Source organism: Plutella xylostella, chromosome 13, assembly GCF_932276165.1.
Source record: "Plutella xylostella chromosome 13, ilPluXylo3.1, whole genome shotgun sequence".
Classification (NCBI taxonomy): Eukaryota; Metazoa; Arthropoda; class Insecta; order Lepidoptera; family Plutellidae; genus Plutella; species Plutella xylostella.
This window is the reverse complement of record NC_063993.1, coordinates 9,720,109-9,738,753: the sequence shown is the minus strand read 5'-3', so window position 1 is coordinate 9,738,753 and position 18,645 is coordinate 9,720,109. Positions and strand designations below refer to the sequence as shown.

The 18,645-nt window shown below is 41.4% G+C and overlaps 1 protein-coding gene across 1 annotated transcript; it reads right to left on the bottom strand.

Moving 5' to 3' along the window:
* Positions 1 to 1,113: 1,113 nt before the first annotated feature.
* LOC105385230 (probable glutamine--tRNA ligase) lies at positions 1,114 to 18,628 on the bottom strand. Its single transcript, XM_048624992.1, has 13 exons — positions 18,430 to 18,628; positions 17,922 to 18,320; positions 16,537 to 16,651; positions 15,870 to 16,241; positions 15,427 to 15,614; positions 8,524 to 8,750; positions 7,989 to 8,125; positions 7,393 to 7,564; positions 6,740 to 6,977; positions 6,340 to 6,485; positions 5,783 to 5,915; positions 2,810 to 2,866; positions 1,114 to 1,260 (listed from the first exon to the last, which is right to left on the bottom strand). The coding sequence occupies exons 1-13, from the start codon at positions 18,544 to 18,546 to the stop codon at positions 1,213 to 1,215; spliced, it is 2,349 nt and encodes a 782-aa protein (XP_048480949.1). The 5' UTR covers positions 18,547 to 18,628; the 3' UTR covers positions 1,114 to 1,212.
* Positions 18,629 to 18,645: the final 17 nt, after the last annotated feature.

The following is an 18,645-nucleotide window of genomic DNA, read 5'->3' as shown; positions in this document are numbered from 1 at the left end:
ATTGGTGCAAAGATACAGGTTCTGAAATGTCTGATATTTTGTTCGAAAAAAGTGTTAGTAATATTAATGTATGCCATTTGTGACTTACTAAAATTAACGGACGAAAATTGTCCTTTGCTGACCATTTCAAAACCTAGTAAGCGCCATTGACCATTTTAAAACCTAGTAAGTCATTTTCACTTACTGTGTTTTAAAATGGTTGGTGGCTCTTACTATGTTTTGAAATGGTTTTCGTGGCATTTTTGATTTCGCAGGGTGGAGTTACTAGGTTTTTAGAAATTTTATTTTCGTTTCTAAGCGGTTTTTTGATATTCTGACAATGCAGTTTTGTGCGGAATCGCCTAAAATAATATATAAATCAAAGACCCGTTTTTTTTAAAGTTGGCGGTTACTGTGTTTTGAAATGGGACAGCCGAGTGGTCTCCTCCATCAATGTCACAGTGAGTGTATTCGAAGGGCGTATCTTTGTAAGGGCGTGCCAAGGGGGTCACTCTATACATCTGTATATGACGAGAAACGAAGTTTGGGAGCGTCACTGCGCGAGCCACGGCTCTGTCTTGTTGTAATAAACGTGCCGATTGCACGACAGCTTTCGTTCGTTCGTTTTTCGTCAGTATAGAGTAACCCTCCAGTTTGCAACTTGTTGGACCTTCGTTCGGAAACTTCCACCGTAGCTCACGTTTTCTCTCGGGGAACTATCGTAGCGTTTTATATATGTGGTATAGTAAGTTTGTGGGGAGAAAGTTCTATTAATTAGTAAATGAATGACGAGCTGAGTTCGCCACCTTTCGGCTTTCTGTCCAAGCCAACACGTGTATAACATTTAAATGAAATGCATATAAAAACAAAAATTGTTTGCATTTAAAAAGATTTTCTCGTGTCATAACTTGAAAATGATTGACCTTGGTTAAACTTTGATAAAATACCAATAAAATATAAATGAAATGTTTCCTTTCACGTGTTCCAAAGTCAGTGGTTTGTTTTGTTTTCGTTTTCAGATGAAAGAAGATAGAGATGAAGAACGTCTAGCAATCGAATGAAAAATAAATCATAAAGGGTCCAAAAAAAACATAAACTATACTATTGTCTAACCTACGCAAATAAAATATCACATACAATAAATTTGTAATAAATAATTCCGGTTCATTTTATTTTTATATAAATATTACAAAAGTAATTAAAAACAACATGGCGATTTACAAATCTCATCATCTACTTCCCTGTGTCTTCTTTCAGCGATACTGTCCGGTTGAACACCAACTGAAACAAGATACATATTACATAAGTATATTGAATCGGTATTCGGCCAAATTACTATTTGCATTTCAAATATGAATAAATGAATGTTTTTTAGAAACTTATGACAAAGACGTTACATATGATACAGTGTTATTGGTAAGTATACCGGATCCTTTCAGGAGGTAGTAGTGGTAGGTACAAACTATTTTGACCACGATGTGAGGTATTCTGGCTATTCCTAGCGTACATTTTTAAGATAACTTTTTATTCGCGGTGTTTTGGTCTTTGGATACGGTATATTATAAATTACGGTATATTACGGTATATTATAATACTAATATTTTACTTAGATTTACTTGGGTAGGTACTAGATGAAATTAAGATAAAACACACACTGGCAGTGACAGTATCAGATCGCGGCCGCACAACTGTGTCACGGCGAGCTGTGGGCGGCGTGGCTTTACTCCAACTAGGAGCAACTGGGTCAAACTGCACTGGGTGAATAGGAACTACTAGGGAAAAGTAGCAGTCTTTTGTTTTAAACATGTAGCGTATATATAAATAAATTAGCGAGCAATGAAACCGTTCCAGTGATAAAAACACCGAATTACTCCTAAACGGAAAAGTACAGTGAAGTACGAACATTACCAACTAATAACCTAATAATAGATATAGTTATCAATTTATAAATTAACTGCCAGTTTTAATAACTCTATTTATCGATAGCTGACAGTCACTTTCATACGATTTTGAGGGAATGCAACTGTTTATGCTTACTTGGGGTGTAAATAAACAATTTTTGAATTTTATTTGTCAAAGTCGTATGATAATAACTTTCAGCTATCGATAGATCGAATATTGAAACTGGTAGTCAATGTTTTAAAAAAATTGGGGCATTTTAGGTCCAACTTTTTCATAGACTAGCCATAGTTAATAATTTGCTTTGTGGTTATTAACATTCACAGACATTTGAGATCGTTTTATTAACTAACGTTAAAGTTATCCCATTATTTAATGGATCATGTTATTTTCCGAGATGAGTTCAGAAGGCTATCAGTTTCTACTGTGCGATGTCTCCTCTTAATTAAACTCGTTAAAAGCAGACATCAAATCCCGAGAGCATAATTAAAAGTTGGAGGAAAGTTCATCAGATTCAAAATCAACCACGCAATTACGAAGTATATTTGAAATACGATTTTATACCATCCATAGGTACAATAACGGACGGTCGTTTAGGGAAGATTTAATACAAATAATGATAGTTATAGCATTGAAATTTCCCGTCGCTTGGTTTTTTCGATTCAAATTCTTTCAACCACCATATTTTGATATTTTTTTAAAGATAGTTATACTTAGAGTGTTAGCTACAAACTTATGTGGCTTACTAGAAATAAACACGTCAGCTGTCTTAGTAACTTTTTACTTTGCCGAAAAGGTAAATTGTAACAATCGCCATTCTTGCAGAACAATGTAGTTCAAGCATTTAAATTTCCTGATTATAGCGATGTCAATAATGCAACCATGAATTTTACTTCAAACCTTCCAACTGCCGACTCCATATTCTCCCTACCTTATCGCCACAGCTATCCGGATCCACCGAAAAGAACCCAATTCTCTCAAACTGGAACTTGTCATACACGCTCGCGCCCAGGGGCGTATTTACCCTAGGGCTAAAAGGGCTACAGCCCGGGGCGGCAGGCGGCGAAGGGCGGCCGGCAGGCCGCCCTTGGACTTTGGGTTGGAGGATTTAAAAAGTACAGAACAATATTTTAGGACGTAAGCCTAGAACGGCCCTGAGCCATCTTTCCAAATGTTGATTTCATGTCTTAAGAAATATGATTTAAAGTATGAAAGCCTCCTTCGTTCTTTTCTGAACCGGTGGAATAGTCAAATTTTTTTCCGCCTTGGTAGGGATTTTCTTGAAGGAAATCTAAAGTTTTTTTTTGCCTAACTCAGTCGCCCGCCCTGCATAAGTTTATTTCTAAACGTTCTAAAATGTACTCGTCTATCCAGAAAAATCTTTTTTTTTCTTCGGAAGATATCATTATGTATGCAAATCTATCACCACAATGTTCCTATACATATGTAGGTCGGTAAGTACTATACACTTCTTCTTCTTTCGTGTCAGTGAACATGCGAATTTTTAAATTTGTCCAGACCAAAACGAAGCAACTTTGATAGCATTTTGGTTGGCCTGGAGTAAGTCTTCCCGAGTGCAGGTGGAAGGGCACAGGGGGCAAGAGAGTACATGCTCCATAGTCAGGGGGGCGGTACCACAGTCGCATAGGTTGGTACCAACGGTATAGCCCCACTTGGAAAGATTGTCCTTGCAGCAGCCTACCTCTGCTCGCAACCGATTTAGAGTCTTCCAAATATGCCATGGGAGACTGATACCGGGAGCAAGTTTTTCCTCAAGAGGTAGGAAAGGATCCTGGGGCTGCTTTTTCTACCTGAGCCTTAGCCTTGCGTTTTGTGGGTTTTCATCCGTTAAGGACACCTCACTATTTAGAAACGCTTTGCGGCTGTTAAGGCGGGAAGATGCGGCAGTATATGAGTAAAAAAGTGTATACTGTCTGGAGTCTCATTCTTGTTTGCCTTTCTCAACAGAACATGCCACTTTTCTCCGTATGCTGGGGGGTGCTATCCCAGCCAGAGAGTACACATAGATAGTAGATATTCTATTATATTCTATTGTAGACCTTGTAGAGCGGTGTCGGTTTGAGGCATCCCGTTACTATACGAATTGTGTCGTTAAGAGCAAAATCTACTTCTCTAGCATGCGCGGACCTTGCCCATCATCAGCTAATAATCATCCACTGCAGGACATAGGCCACTCCCGGCGCCACAACACTCGGTCCTCGGCCTTCCTCATCCAACCACTACCGGCTCTACCCGCCTAAGGTCGTCAGTCCAGCGGGCAGGAGGGCGTCCCACGCTGCGTTTGCCTGTTCGTGGTCTCCACTCGAGAACTCGTCTACCCCAACGGTTATCGGTTCTTCGGCTGATATGACCAGCCCACTGCCACTTCAGCTTGCATATTTTGACAGCTATGTCGGTAACCTTAGTCCTCTGATGGATAACCTCATTTCTGATACGATCCATCAGAGAAACCCCAAGCATAGCTCTCTCCATAGCACGCTGAGCGACTTTAATAATAATAATAATAATAATAATATGTGGGGACATCTCACACAAGGCCATCCGACCCCAAGCTAGGTAGAACCTGTGTTATGGGTGTCGGACAGCTGATATATCTACACAAATACATAGATAGATAGATATTAAATATAAATATCAACACCCAAGACCCGAGAACAAATATCTGTGTTTAAACAAATATCTGCCCCAGCCGGGAATCGAACCCGGGACCTTCGGTTCAGTAGTCAGGGTCACTAACCACTACGCCATTCGGTTCGTCGGTTAAATCGGTGGACCAGTCCTACCGTCAGTGTCCACGTCTCTGCACCATACGTCATCACTGGCAGGACGCACTGGTTGAAGACTTTTGTCTTCTGGCTCTGAGGAATGGGAATCTTGCCCATATGTGGCAGGCATATTCGGCAGCTGAGATGCAGAGTGCTAAGCTACTTGTTCGTAGAACTTGCGGAGAGGCGCCCCAGCTGGTAGACGTAAGCCGTCGCAGAAGGTTGTTTCGGGAGCTGACTTTCTTCTTGGTGTTTTGGCAGTGAATTTTGTACGTAAGGGATCTATCCAGGGTCACTCCGAGGTATTTTGGTGACGAGCAGTGCTGGATTTTTTAAGTTAGAAAGCCGGCCTTTTTTCTTTTTTGAACCGGTGGAATAGTAAATTTTTTTCCGCTTCTGTATTTTTTCAGGAAATCTAAAGAAAAAAAATTGCCTCACTCAGTCGCCAAAGTTTATTTCTAAACGTTATAAAATACTCGTCTATCCAGAAAAATCTTTTTTTTGTTCGGAAGATATCATTATCTATGCAAATCTATCACCACAATGTTCTTATACATATGTAGGTCGATAGGTACTTTACACTGACTGCTCTTTTTGTTTTCTTTCATTCCTTGATGGGGCGGAAAACTACAGGAGCCCAGGGCGCCTAATCTTTAAATACGCCCCTGCTCGCGCCACGCGCAGGCTGACCGCGCGGCAGTCCGTTATGAAGATAGATACTTAGCTATATGAGTGATAGCTACTTAGGCTTACTTTATATACTTTATACTTAAACATGTAAGCTGGTTTCGTAACTTAGTGTGAAGAGGCCGGAAAGGTAAATTGTAACAAGCGCAGTTCTTGCAAAAAAATGCTGTTGCAATGTTAGGTCCAAAAAACTCTTAATACCGCGATGTAGAACAGTGGATAGTGACATCTGTTGGCGGTTACAGGAACTAATACACTAAGATGCATTCAACTAATAAAATTTTCAATGATGAAATTAAGCAACCATGTTTTTTTGTAAAAAAAATGCGCTTGATACAATCTATCATTAGCCTTCGATAGCATTTTCTCCTTACCTTGTCCGCAGAACTATCAGGATCCACCGAGAAAAATCCAATTCTCTCAAACTGGAACTTGTCATACACGCTCGCGCCGCGCAGCGAGGCGTCGGCCGCCGCGCGCGCCACGCGCAGGCTGTCCGCGCGGCAGTCCGTGATGAAGCCGCCGGGGACTTCGGACGGGTCTTCGGGGTTCTTGTGTTTGAATCTGGAGGCAGAAGAAATATTAACCACTAACGTCCCGGTGACTCATTGGTAAACCAGACACAAAAGATTTTTATTTGTCTCTGATTTTACGGGATGTGACAGGTTGAAGACAAGAAACAATAATAATATGAGCTCGTTAACTCATAATCAACATAAATAGTACCCTATATTATGTTGATTCAGGTTGTCAGCTTAGTAAGGCAAAGTTTATTAAAATTGCACCAGCCGTTTTCTCGTGAAAGAGTAACAAACATCAAAACTTTCACGTTTATAATATTTGTAAGATTTACAAGTTGGTTAATTGGCTAAGAGCGTTCGGAAGGCCATATCAAACCCATATGCCTCGTCTTCTACTGTCTATATAGACAGAGTTCTTTTCGTTAACTATAAGAACGTATAATAAAGCTACTGTAGTAGATACTTACAAAAGCTCATAAAGCCGCACTTCAACACTAATAGGGTTCGACACCCAGTGTATGAAAGCCTTGGGCTTGTCGGCCGCGTCGGAGGGTTCCGCCGTACACTCGAGCTCCTGTATCGAGCCGTCGCTGCTCTTGATCACTTTGCTCACCTGTGGCAGAATGTATATTATACAGGGTGTTGCAAAAGTTAACATGCCTTGAAGGGGCTAATAGGCCCCTTAGCAAATAAGATATATTTTTCAAAATATTGGCACTTGTATAATTTTCGTAAAAAAAAAAAATTATATAAAAGTACAATGATCACAGAACTTGTAGATTTTCTTCAGTAAGGCCATTTCTTTCAGGTCAATGTGGGCACAAGGAAAACTTATAGTACACATCTTTTGCCCAACATAATCCTCACCTTCAGCACATAACCAGCGTGCCTCAACCCGACACTCTGGTTCGGAGTAAGCCTCCTGTACCCCTTCTCCGCAATCTCTTGGAAGTCCGTAGCTTCAATGTACAGCACTCGGTCCAACACAACTTTGTGTGACCCCCTCTCCGGTTCCGTTGGGAAGTCGGGGACAGTCACTTCAATGGGACTCGAACTTGGGAAGTTGGTGATGGTGATCTTCAGAGGCTCCAGTACTACCATTACCCTGGAAGATGGAGGGTGGTTAATAAAGGTTTTGTCTAGAGCAGATACGAAATGAATTTTAATACTACATATTTATTTATTTATTTAATACTTTATTGCACAAATATGAGATATAAGTGTACAAAAGGTGGACTTAATGCTAAAAGCATTTTCTACCAGCCAACCTACATATTCAGTCACTTAACAGTTTATAAGAAGTTTTTGGCGGCGAGTTTCACTTGGTGTTTATTAGACAATCAGGCATTAGACTGACCTGTGTACTAGTCTGATAGCAGCATCTGGCTTGGGGGGGTCAACCGTCGCCAGTACACCAACGCCTCCGTCATCCAGAAGTAGTGGCTTACCTAGGTGGGCTCAAATTGAGCACTAGTCTTGTAGCCGGATCTAGTATTCGCATACATGTAATCTACACTCACCTAGGAGCGCTAACATTGAGCACCAGTCTCGTAGCAGCATCTAACATGGTGGGGTCCACGGCGCCCAGTGCCCCCGTGACCCCGAGGGATGCACAGAAGCTGTTGATGGCCGCTGCGGGCACGCCGCGCCGCCGTAGCGCTGTCAGTGTGTAGAGGCGAGGGTCGTCCCAGTCTGGAGGGTATGGTGGGGGGTTAGAAGGAAATAAATAGTACTGATAATAGACTAAGGGCCTGTTTCACCATGTCTGGATAATGGCTACCTGTAGGATAAAAGACTGTTGTCACTGTTTATAACATAATTACAGAGAGTGGTAGCGTGTGTTTTATCCCACAGGTTGCCATTATCAAGACATTGTGAAACAGGAACTAAATAAAATATTCAATAAGCATCCAGTTCCAGCATAAGTATACTATGCACGGTGAAAATATTAAAACCTTTGATGGTATTTACTAACACACCTCCTCGACAAACGAGTGTATCTCGACGGTAAAATAGCTGTGCCATATAATATTATAGTCAAAGCTCCCACTTATAATGACGATTCGTGTTTATAGAAATGTTGTCGTCGTATGTTAAGTTGTTTACATATACATACCATTAACAATGCCTTCAGAGATAAGTTTTCCGATTTTCCTCTTAGAGACCACAGTGTAGTTGACATTGAGCCTCCCGTACTCCCATTGGACGGGGCAGTAGATGCCCAGCGCGTTGCACAGCCAATAGTAGGACGATCTGAAATGTATAAAAAAATTGTTAAATTAATAAATACTATTAAATACCAACAGGCAAACATAGTGTGGGACACCCTCTGGATCGGCGATTTTTAATTGAACTATGAAGGGTGGGGGAGAGTATAGTGGCACTGCTTTTGAGTCACAAGTTTTGTCCTACCTATGTCTGACTGTAGATGATATTTAATTCAATATTTAAAATCGATTTGACATAAAATGAAAATCCAGAATATTCCTAATCCCATGTTTTTATTTTTGACTTATGCAAAGTACTAGATCAGGGAGTGGGGCTGAGACCTGTGGTAATACGACATATAAATCCACGCCATGCTGTCCGCTGCATAAACATGTAAAGGTACACTATTGTACCTTTACAAAACCAAAGTTATTTTCACCCACCTCCTAGACTGGAACTCCTTAGTACACAGCGAATGTGTGATATGCTCAATACTATCACACAAACAGTGCGTGTAGTCGTACGTAGGGTAGATGCACCATTTACTGCCGGTCCTGTGGTGCGGCTTGAACTTGATGCGGTAGGCGACCGGGTCTTGCTTGCCTTCCTCTAGAGTGATCTTCATGCGGAGGGTGGCGTCGCCTTCGTCGATTTTGCCGTTTTTCATGTCCTGCAAAGTTACGGGAGAGGTAAGTAGGTGTTTTATAAACATGTAAATAGTCACTGATCTTTCAGAAATTTACTATTAATCTTCTGCAGCCGACAAACAGGTGTTGTGAAAATAATTTTCGTATTATTTTGTTGAAGCATCCGTAGTCGAGCTTGAAAACATCTGACAGTCGGGTAGCCCAACTTACCCAACAACTCTCTCGTATTTATAACATCCAAATCAGACTACGTATTTATAACATCCAAATCAGACTGTTAAAAACAATAGTACCATTAAAAATTAAATATGAACATAGAAATAATTATGAAAACTTGTTCCAATATTGTAAAGTAATGAGTGTATATGATAAAGTAAAACTTGCAATTGTATGTGATAATCAGAATAAGATACAGTCACTTAACTTAAAGAAGAGATATGGTAGCCTACGAACTCTGCCAAAACACCCACATTTAATATACCTGTCGGAAACGGACGTCAACTGTCGCGCCACCTAGCGGAGTATCTGCAAAACAAGTGACAATGGGAACGCCAGCGCCTCTAGTGGCGCTCGACGGAGTCTAGATGGTGGGGGACGACGTAGAGTCGAGTCAGTCTGTACTTGAGCGTCGTTCTGCGCACACGTCTAGAAACTGTCCCGCGTTTCTTAGTGACATTACGTTACCCTTTCTGTGTTTTGGCTTGCTAAGTGTTATTGTGTTGTGTAACTGTGCGATAATTAAACAAAGTGATTATTTAAAGTGACTTTTATTAAAATCGCCATTCCTACGCCTACGAAACACGATGTCGGACAATCCTGACACCCAGCCACCCCAGGAACGTGCACCTGCTCCACCTCCGCTTCCGACATCAGAAGTGGGATCCATGGCGATTCAAGGCAGTGCAGATAATGAATGTTGGCGTGCTATGTTTGAAATGCAAAACGCGAACATGCGGGCGTTGATAGAAGCATTGCATAAGCCTAAACCTAGCAACATAGACCTACCGGAGTTCGACCCAGAGATATCTGATATGGATGCAAGGTCTTGGTGCGCAACAGCTGATTTATGTTTGGCCGAAAATCCGCTAAACGGAGGACCTCTTATCCTGGCAATCAGCAAGGCGTTAAAAGGATCTGCATCTACATGGCTCTCACAAATTGCTTATCAAGGTATGACGTGGAGTGATTTTAAATCGCTATTTTCAACAAGATTTGTCACGAGTGAAACTTTGGCGGGCAATCTCATCAGCCTGAATACTGATAAACCAAGTGAAAAAGAAACCATCGCAGTCTATGCAAGTCGAATGTTGACATCCTTAACTAACCGGTGGAAAGATGTCAGCAAGGAGCAGATTGCTGTTGCTACGGTGCTGGCCCATATATCGCAGTTTGATTCAAGATTGCAACGGTTGGCATTTACATCAGACATTACGTCAAGGGATAAACTCCAACAAGAACTAAGTGCATTTTCACACCTCAAACGTAAGATTGGTTCCACTAGTGAAGTCAACGTCCCCGAAAAGCGTAGCAAGCTAATACAGTGCTATGCGTGCGGTAAACATGGACATAAACGTTCTGAATGTAGAAGCAAAATAGTGGATATCCGGAGGCACCCAGTAGCAGTGCCGACAGCGACTCCAGCTCCAGCATCAAGCTCAGCAGCTACCCACCAACCAGCAGCGAGGCCCCTGGTTTGCTACAAGTGTGGCAAGCCTGGTCACATTGCGCTGCGTTGCCTGAGTGGTGGCGGCGGCGGCAGCAGTGCAGGAGGAAGTGCTGGCTCTACCACGGCGCATGTAGAGCGACGCGTGGATGTATGCGCGGTGCAACCCCCAACTTCGTTGTTAGAACATAACGGTGAGCAGTTTTGTTTTTATTATGATTCTGGTGCTGAATGTTCGCTGGTAAAAGAAAAGACGGCATCTAAATTATGTGGCCGTAGAATGCATAATGTTGTTGCCTTGATAGGCATTGGTCAAACGCGAGCCTTCAGCACTGAACAAATCCTGTGCTGTGTAACGATAAACGATCACCCTCTTGAGATACTATTTCACGTTTTACCGGACAGTTATCTAAAGTTTGACATTATGATTGGCCGTGAAATTTTAAATCTGGGATTTTCTGTTAACATGTCCGCGACTGAATTTTCTCTGAGCAGGGATTTTGTAGTTCACTCGGTTGAAAACGATGATAATGCTCTACCTAATCTCACTGCTATTGATACAGACGTAACAGGCACTCTAAAGTCCAAGCTTTTAGAAATTTTAAATAACTATCGCGGTATGTTTATCACAGGTATGCCAACTACTTGCGTTACAACTGGTGAACTAAAGATTAGGCTAATCGATCCTACTCGTACCGTACAGAGAAAACCGTATAGGATGACCGACGAAGAGAAACGCGTTATACGTGAACGTGTGCGAGAGTTATTAGAGGCTAAAATTATTCAACCAAGTTGCTCTCCTTTTGCCAGTCCTGCCTTATTAGTTAAAAAACAAGACGGATCAGACAGAATGTGCATAGACTATCGTGAGCTTAATAGCAATACCGTATCAGACAGGTTCCCACTTCCGCTCATTGCTGACCACATTACACGTCTCAAAGGTGCCCAATATTTTTCAAAACTTGATTGCGCAAGTGGCTTCCATTTAATTCCTGTAAATGTAGAGTCGGTAGAGGCCACTGCGTTCATAACGACCGAAGGCCAGTATGAGTTTTTAAAAATGCCGTTCGGGTTGAAAAATGCTATTTCTGTCTTCCAAAGAGCAATTATGAATGCGCTAGGTGATTTGGCCAATGACTACGTTATTATTTACGTTGATGACATTTTAGTCGTCTCTACAAATGTAGAGCAAGGGTTAGAAAGGCTCCACACCGTCTTAGAGACTCTAGCCAAATCTGGATTCTCTTTGAACCTCAAAAAGTGTTCGTTTCTAAAGACAAAGGTAGAGTTCTTAGGTTTTGAGGTAGAAAACGGGCAGGTTAGGCCAAATGGTAGGAAAATAGAGGCACTGACGGCTCTACCACCTCCTCAGACAGTCACACAGTTGCGACAATTCATCGGATTGGCATCATACTTCCGTCAATTTGTCAAAGACTTCTCTCTGATCATGGCTCCCTTATATCGACTAACGTCACTAAAGGGTGACTTAACGTGGAAGCCAGAACACGAAGAAATTCGTCAGAACATAATTTCTATCTTGACAGAGCATCCCGTCCTCACGATTTTTGACCCTAAATACCCGGTAGAGCTTCACACAGATGCCAGCAGCCTAGGCTATGGAGCAATTCTTTTTCAAATAGTTGATGGTAAACATCATGTTGTTGCCTATTTCAGCAAGCGTACATCCCCGGCAGAGAGCAAATACCACTCTTATGAGTTGGAAACACTAGCTGTTGTCAACTCAATCAAACACTTCCGGCAGTACCTAGCTGACCGAAAATTTACGGTTGTCACAGATTGTAATTCCCTGAAATCTTCTCAGACAAAGAGTGACTTAACACCTAGAGCCCATAGGTGGTGGGCTTACCTGCAATCGTTTGACTTCGATTTGAAATATCGGGAGGGTAAACAAATGGCTCACGTAGATTTTTTGTCCCGTAATCCTTTGCCACCCAACACAAAACAAACGGTACCTTATGTACAGCATAAACGTGTAGAGGTGACTGAAGTTTCTTCAAACTGGCTTCAAGCTGAACAGGCGCGTGATGTAGAGATCGCGAAAATAATAATTGATTTGGAAAACGGTCAATTGGACGAGCAAGTTGCGAAAACCTATGTGTTGCGATCGGGTATCTTGTACCGTAAAATCCAACGGAACGGTAGGTCAAAATGCCTACCTTATTTACCGCGTGCGTTAAGATGGTCCGTGATTAACAATTTCCACGACTCTCTTGTTCATTTGGGAGCTGATAAGACCTGTGAGAAATTGTTTGACTTCTATTGGTTTCCTGGAATGACACAGTACGTTAGGAAGTTCGTGGATAATTGCGTGACTTGTAAGGTATCCAAATCGCATAGTGGAAGGGTTCCCGCCGAACTTCATCCCATACCGAAAGTGACAATCCCGTGGCACACGGTACATATTGACGCTACAGGCAAATTAAGCGGCAAGAACGACCACAAGGAGTACGTGTTTGTGTTAATCGACGCATTCACAAAATATATCTTGCTCTATCATAGCTCCAACATCGACACTAACAGCAGTATTCGCGCCGTTGCTCAGAGTACTGCTCTTTTTGGAGCGCCTAGCCGTCTGATAGCCGATCAAGGGAGATGTTTTGCCAGCAAAGAGTTTCGAGAGTTTTGCGATAGTAAGAATATTAAGTTGCATCTGATAGCGACCGGCTCTGCTCGCGCAAACGGTCAAGTAGAGCGGGTCATGAGCGTCTTGAAATCGATGTTGACTGCAGTAGAGACCAGTGGTAATAAATCATGGCAAGATGCTCTAGGTGAAGTACAACTTGCAATTAATTGTACCTTGAACCGCGTTACAAAGGCTTCACCACTGGAGTTACTTATCGGTAAAGTCGCAAGACCGTTGTCGTTGATGTGTAGTGAGGTCGATAACGAAGTCAATATTGAAAGCGTTCGTGAAACTGCGTCAGAGAGTATTCAGAGGAGTGCTGACTATGATAAGACTCGTTTCGATAGAACTAAGGCCAAAGTAGTGAATTTTGAGATTGGTGATTTTGTTTTGCTAGAAAATGAAGAGCGAAATCAAACTAAACTAGATGCAAAATTTAAAGGTCCTTTTAAAGTAATCGAGGTCTTAGATGGTGATCGTTATCGACTAAAGGCTTTAAATTCAAAACGAACTTACAAATATGCTCACGATAGGTTAAGAAAGATGCCAGCGAGCGATGTACCAATCTGTATTGACGATGATGTAGAGAATGATGAAGATTGAGTTTGGGTGGATTCGAGTGGTCACTATCGACCGTATTAATTCGACTTAACCAGTAGCTGAACCGAGGTGAGAGAGAGAGTGGATGTAGAGCTCGTGCTCGTGTAAGGCTCTGGTTGTAGTCGTGGTCTTGTGTGACCGTAGCGTGTGATACACGCGTGCAATCCACATGAGGTGGAGGTGCGTCTTTGAGTTCGGTTTGGATTAACCGTGGTCTTGTGTGACCGTAGCGTGTGATACACGCGTGCAATCCACATGAGGTGGAGGTGCGTCTTTGAGTTCGGTTTGGATTAACCGTGGTCTTGTGTGACCGTAGCGTGTGATACACGCGTGCAATCCACATGAGGTGGAGATGCGTCTTTGAGTTCGGTTTGGAGTAACCGTGGTGATAGGTGATTACTCGAATGAAGTCGAATAGTGTATCAGAATAACTCATTGTGATGATATTTTTGTTTCGTGATTGGTACATGGCAAACTGATGAAAGTTACCTAGGTACATAAGAAGAAGACGTGTACTAGTTGTGTCTGTGTGTAAATTTGTGTTAGTGCTGATACTGTTGGTTGAATAAAATTTGATTCTGACTTATGAGTTTTCATGAAAGATGAGAGGTGACAGAGACAGAGAGAGACTTTCAGTTTGTTTTTTTTTAAATGTCAGGAAGATTGGCCGAGCTGGGTTACTCTCAGGAAATGTTTCTTTCACAGAATGACACACGAGGGCGTGTGCCAGCAGGATGGCCGTGTCGGAAACGGACGTCAACTGTCGCGCCACCTAGCGGAGTATCTGCAAAACAAGTGACAATGGGAACGCCAGCGCCTCTAGTGGCGCTCGACGGAGTCTAGATGGTGGGGGACGACGTAGAGTCGAGTCAGTCTGTACTTGAGCGTCGTTCTGCGCACACGTCTAGAAACTGTCCCGCGTTTCTTAGTGACATTACGTTACCCTTTCTGTGTTTTGGCTTGCTAAGTGTTATTGTGTTGTGTAACTGTGCGATAATTAAACAAAGTGATTATTTAAAGTGACTTTTATTAAAATCGCCATTCCTACGCCTACGAAACACGATGTCGGACAATCCTGACACCCAGCCACCCCAGGAACGTGCACCTGCTCCACCTCCGCTTCCGACATACCTAATTGTAATAACGAATACGGAAGAAGAATTTGGACGTACAGCCTACCCCATATATTAAACTCACTACCAAAAACTTTAATAAATAATGTAAGAGATGCAAATCCAAAGCAAGTTCGAAGTTTACTTAAACGTTACTATATATATGACAGATATAAGAAAGAACGGGATGTACGTGCAGATAATTCACATCCAGAATGATAATTGTACTATGTTTGTATTGATAAGGCACTTAATTATAACCACATAGTTATGTAAATGAGGGCAACCTTCCCAGGGATAAAAATCTCAAATATGTAAAGATTAAACCGGGGAATTACTAATTTATCCAATTAACCTTTTTTATGAAATAAACAGTTAAAATTTTAAATTTTTTTTTTTTTTTTTTCTCAGCACAAGCTTGGTTGTGTTGGGGTCCACCAACCTGCACTAGGCTAGCATGTTGGACTAGGCCTAAAAACCCTTCCTTCATTGGAAGGAGACCTAGCCCCAGCAGTGGGGATGTGATGGGTTGTGATGAATTATTTTGTTATTCCAGGTATTACCGTAAATACAGCTATACATATATGTTAGTCAAACACGGCATAGAGCCACAACCAATGATTGATTGAATTATTTTGTTAACTGCACACAATTTCTGTCACAACTTTGACGACTCATACCTCGAACAGCTGCAAGCTCTCCTCCACTGGGCGGTTCCTCCACGGCGAGGGCGGCGGGTTGAAGCCCTTGATCTCCTCCGCGCGCTGGTGGCACACGTACGCCAGGTCCTGCTGGATCAGCTGCACCGCCCACTGGTACAGCTGGTCGAAGTTGTCGGAGGAATGGGTCACTTTGTAGGGCTTGTAGCCTGCAAGTGGCGGGAAGGGGATTTTGGTTAAATTAACAAAAAAAAAGCTTGTTGAGACAGTCTTTGTCAGCAAAACATTGTGGTGGTGACCTAGGATCAGTAGAATATGCTAAATAAAGCTCCATGTTGTCGAAATAAAAGTTCCACAAAGCACTGTCGCAGTTATGTCTCATCATAACTATGGCCTCATAAAAGTGCTCAAAACGACAAATACAATAGTGTTTGGACTATATGTTTTTATAGGGAAACACTTACCAAGCCACTCCACCATATCCTTGATACCAACAAAGAACTTTTCTTCCTCCTTTTCAGGGTTGGTATCATCATATCTCAAGAAGCAGACTCCATCATGGGCTGCCGCATACCCAAAGTTTATGTTAATCGCTTTAGCATGGCCAATGTGCAGAATTCCATTGGGTTCTGGGGGAAACCGGGTCCTCACTTTGCCTCCAGTTATCTTAAGATGTTCTTGGAGTAGGCGCTTGGTCTCAGGAGTGACCACATAGCCGTCGGATTTGTAATTCTCTCCGGGAGCATGGAATGGCAGCTTCTTCATAAGTTCTGAGATAGAGAGTGCTCCGCCGAGGTCGCCAGTTGCTTGAGATTCATTTGCAGCTGCGTTGGAGGCTGAAAATTATATAAAATTTATCTTTGTAGTGATTATTTGCTATTAAAGTAGGTATGTAGTTACTATACTTTGCATCTCACACCAAAGCATTATAATTTAATATTATACAAGCCTTTTCAAGATGTCCGATAATGATAATTGATTCATGCTATAACTGAAGTAGAACTAAATATTAAATGTTTTCTACAGCAGTTTTGTTACTGTTATGTATGTACTTATTCTTGATTAGAGCCTATTTTAAGAGCATTATTGTACACTTCTCACATCTTCCTGAAGAAAATAAATATGAATTACCTTTGTTCTCCTCCTTTTTAGTTTTCTTGCCAGTGTCAGCCCCTTTACTTTTCTTTTCTACCTTGGGGGGTGGAGCCAGGTCAGCAGCGGTTTTAGGACCAAGTAAATCTAATATCTGAAATGAGAATAAACAATACATTTTATTTGTTTCCATAATACTCACCATATTTTAATAAATCAAATATACAGGTACGGTGGCTTGCGCCTAAAAGTAATCAGGCGAATTGCAAACAGTAATGCCATCTAGTAACCAGCTTGTAAATATAAGTTACGGGGCGGTGGCGGTAATAATAACAGATAGCATATTTCGAGAACGCTATCATGGTCGGTGATAGTCCGAGTGGTTAAGCATTCATGAATTGATGTGGCGGCATGAGGTCCCTGGGTTCAAGTCCTCCACTAAATAGTAAAACTATTGGTTTTTATTTTTAAATGCCTTTTAACATTCTTGATATCAGTATTAAGCATCGATATGTAATATTTAGTAGCCAAAGCGATTTATAAAACGTTGAGTGGAACGCAAGTGTTGTATTGTCTCAAAGAAGCGCTGGGAGTCATGATCACATATATAATATATTATATAGTTCTACCCTCAATCTTATGAGAACAACTCAATAAATAAAAAGAAGCAAGTTTAAGTTAGTCGTCTGCTACATTGCACCTGACTGCTACATGTTAATTAAAGTCAACTAAGTAATATTTATGTTTTAATATTTTATTAAAAACTTTTTTAAATTTAGTTTTAAAGTAAAGGAAACTTCTATCATATGATCTTTAAAGTCACAAAAAACAATAACAGGATGCGAAGTAAGTATCAACAAATTCGTAATAACTCATGCGGCACCGCCGCGCCACGCCTTAACAACTACGCCACAGTCACTATGACGAAATTGTATGAAATTAACTACCTAATATACACAGTAGTAAAAACAGCGAATACAAACAATATCGTACTGCTTAAACACTCTTACTTACAGAACAACAACATGCACTCATCAAAACACACGTCCAATACGTTGTAGTTACAAGGTTTTTACTAGATGGCATCACTGTGCGGACCGTGCCTGCATACTTTTAGGCGCAGGCCACTGTACATGGTTCTATAGGGCTAATAACACTTGTTTAAATAAATACCTACTATGATCCAAAAATTTAATTATGCCACATAACCTTGAGTAGAGTTTTGTGACAAGAAGAGATCAGTCTGAATCACACACCATATGTAACAAAGAATCCATTGAATAAAAGAATAATTAGAAAAAATAATAACACACACAAAATAGGCATATTTTCAACAGCCTTCATATTATGTAAATTTAACATGTACTCTACATAACAGCTAACATTAACCAGCCATTGTATAAAGAGAGTGAAACAAATATTACCTGTACATCAACTTCATTTTTAATGGCCTTGCCGTCAGCCCACGGCAGATCGGACCTCACAGACTGCATCAGCACTCCCGCATTGAACCGGTACCGCTTCTCCAGCAGCTCCTGCTTGTACTGGGCCAGGTGTTTCTCCACAGCCTGCTCAACTTGCTCCGGAGTAACCACCACTCCGACCCCGCAAGCTTTCTCAAATGCACTCCCATCAACTTTTGACTCATTTACGTGACTCAGGAGGTACTCCAGTGCCGCGTCAACCCTCAGTGTCGAGTCCAACTTCCCAGAAGATATGTATTTACAGACGAACCCGAGCTGGCCGGCTATTTGAGGCTTTATTTTGGTAGCCAGATGGTAGATCAGCATACCGGCTCCGGACGGAAGTGACTTAATGTCCACCTAGAAAATATTTTTAAATTATTAAGCTATCGTTTTACGCTGTATTTGATAAAATAACTTAGATAAAACGTTTTTATAATTAATAATTTTGTACGATATTGAAACTAACCTCATTGAGCGCGGCAAGTAATATCTTCGTAACATTAACGTTCTTTAAGGTTTCCTTGGCCTTTTGTTCGCTTAAACCCAAGAGTTTAAATCTCTCTATACTTTCCTCCGGCGACATCGTAACTAAATTATAAAATTAGTTTTATTTGGATCACCAAGTTTGCGATACGGTGGACGTAGCAAGGCGAAAAAAACAAAAAACTTTGGGAAGTGTCAA

Excerpts from the sequence above, each read along its gene's own strand:
- LOC105385230 (XM_048624992.1), bottom strand. The coding sequence starts at position 18,546 with ATGTCGCCGGAGGAAAGTATAGAGAGATTTAAACTCTTGGGTTTAAGC. Across the intron at positions 15,615-15,869 it reads GGATATGGTGGAGTGGCTTG|GCTACAAGCCCTACAAAGTG; the intron begins GTAAGTGTTTCC and ends CGCCACTTGCAG. Across the intron at positions 7,565-7,988 it reads CTCTGAAGGCATTGTTAATG|ACTGGGACGACCCTCGCCTC; the intron begins GTATGTATATGT and ends CATACCCTCCAG.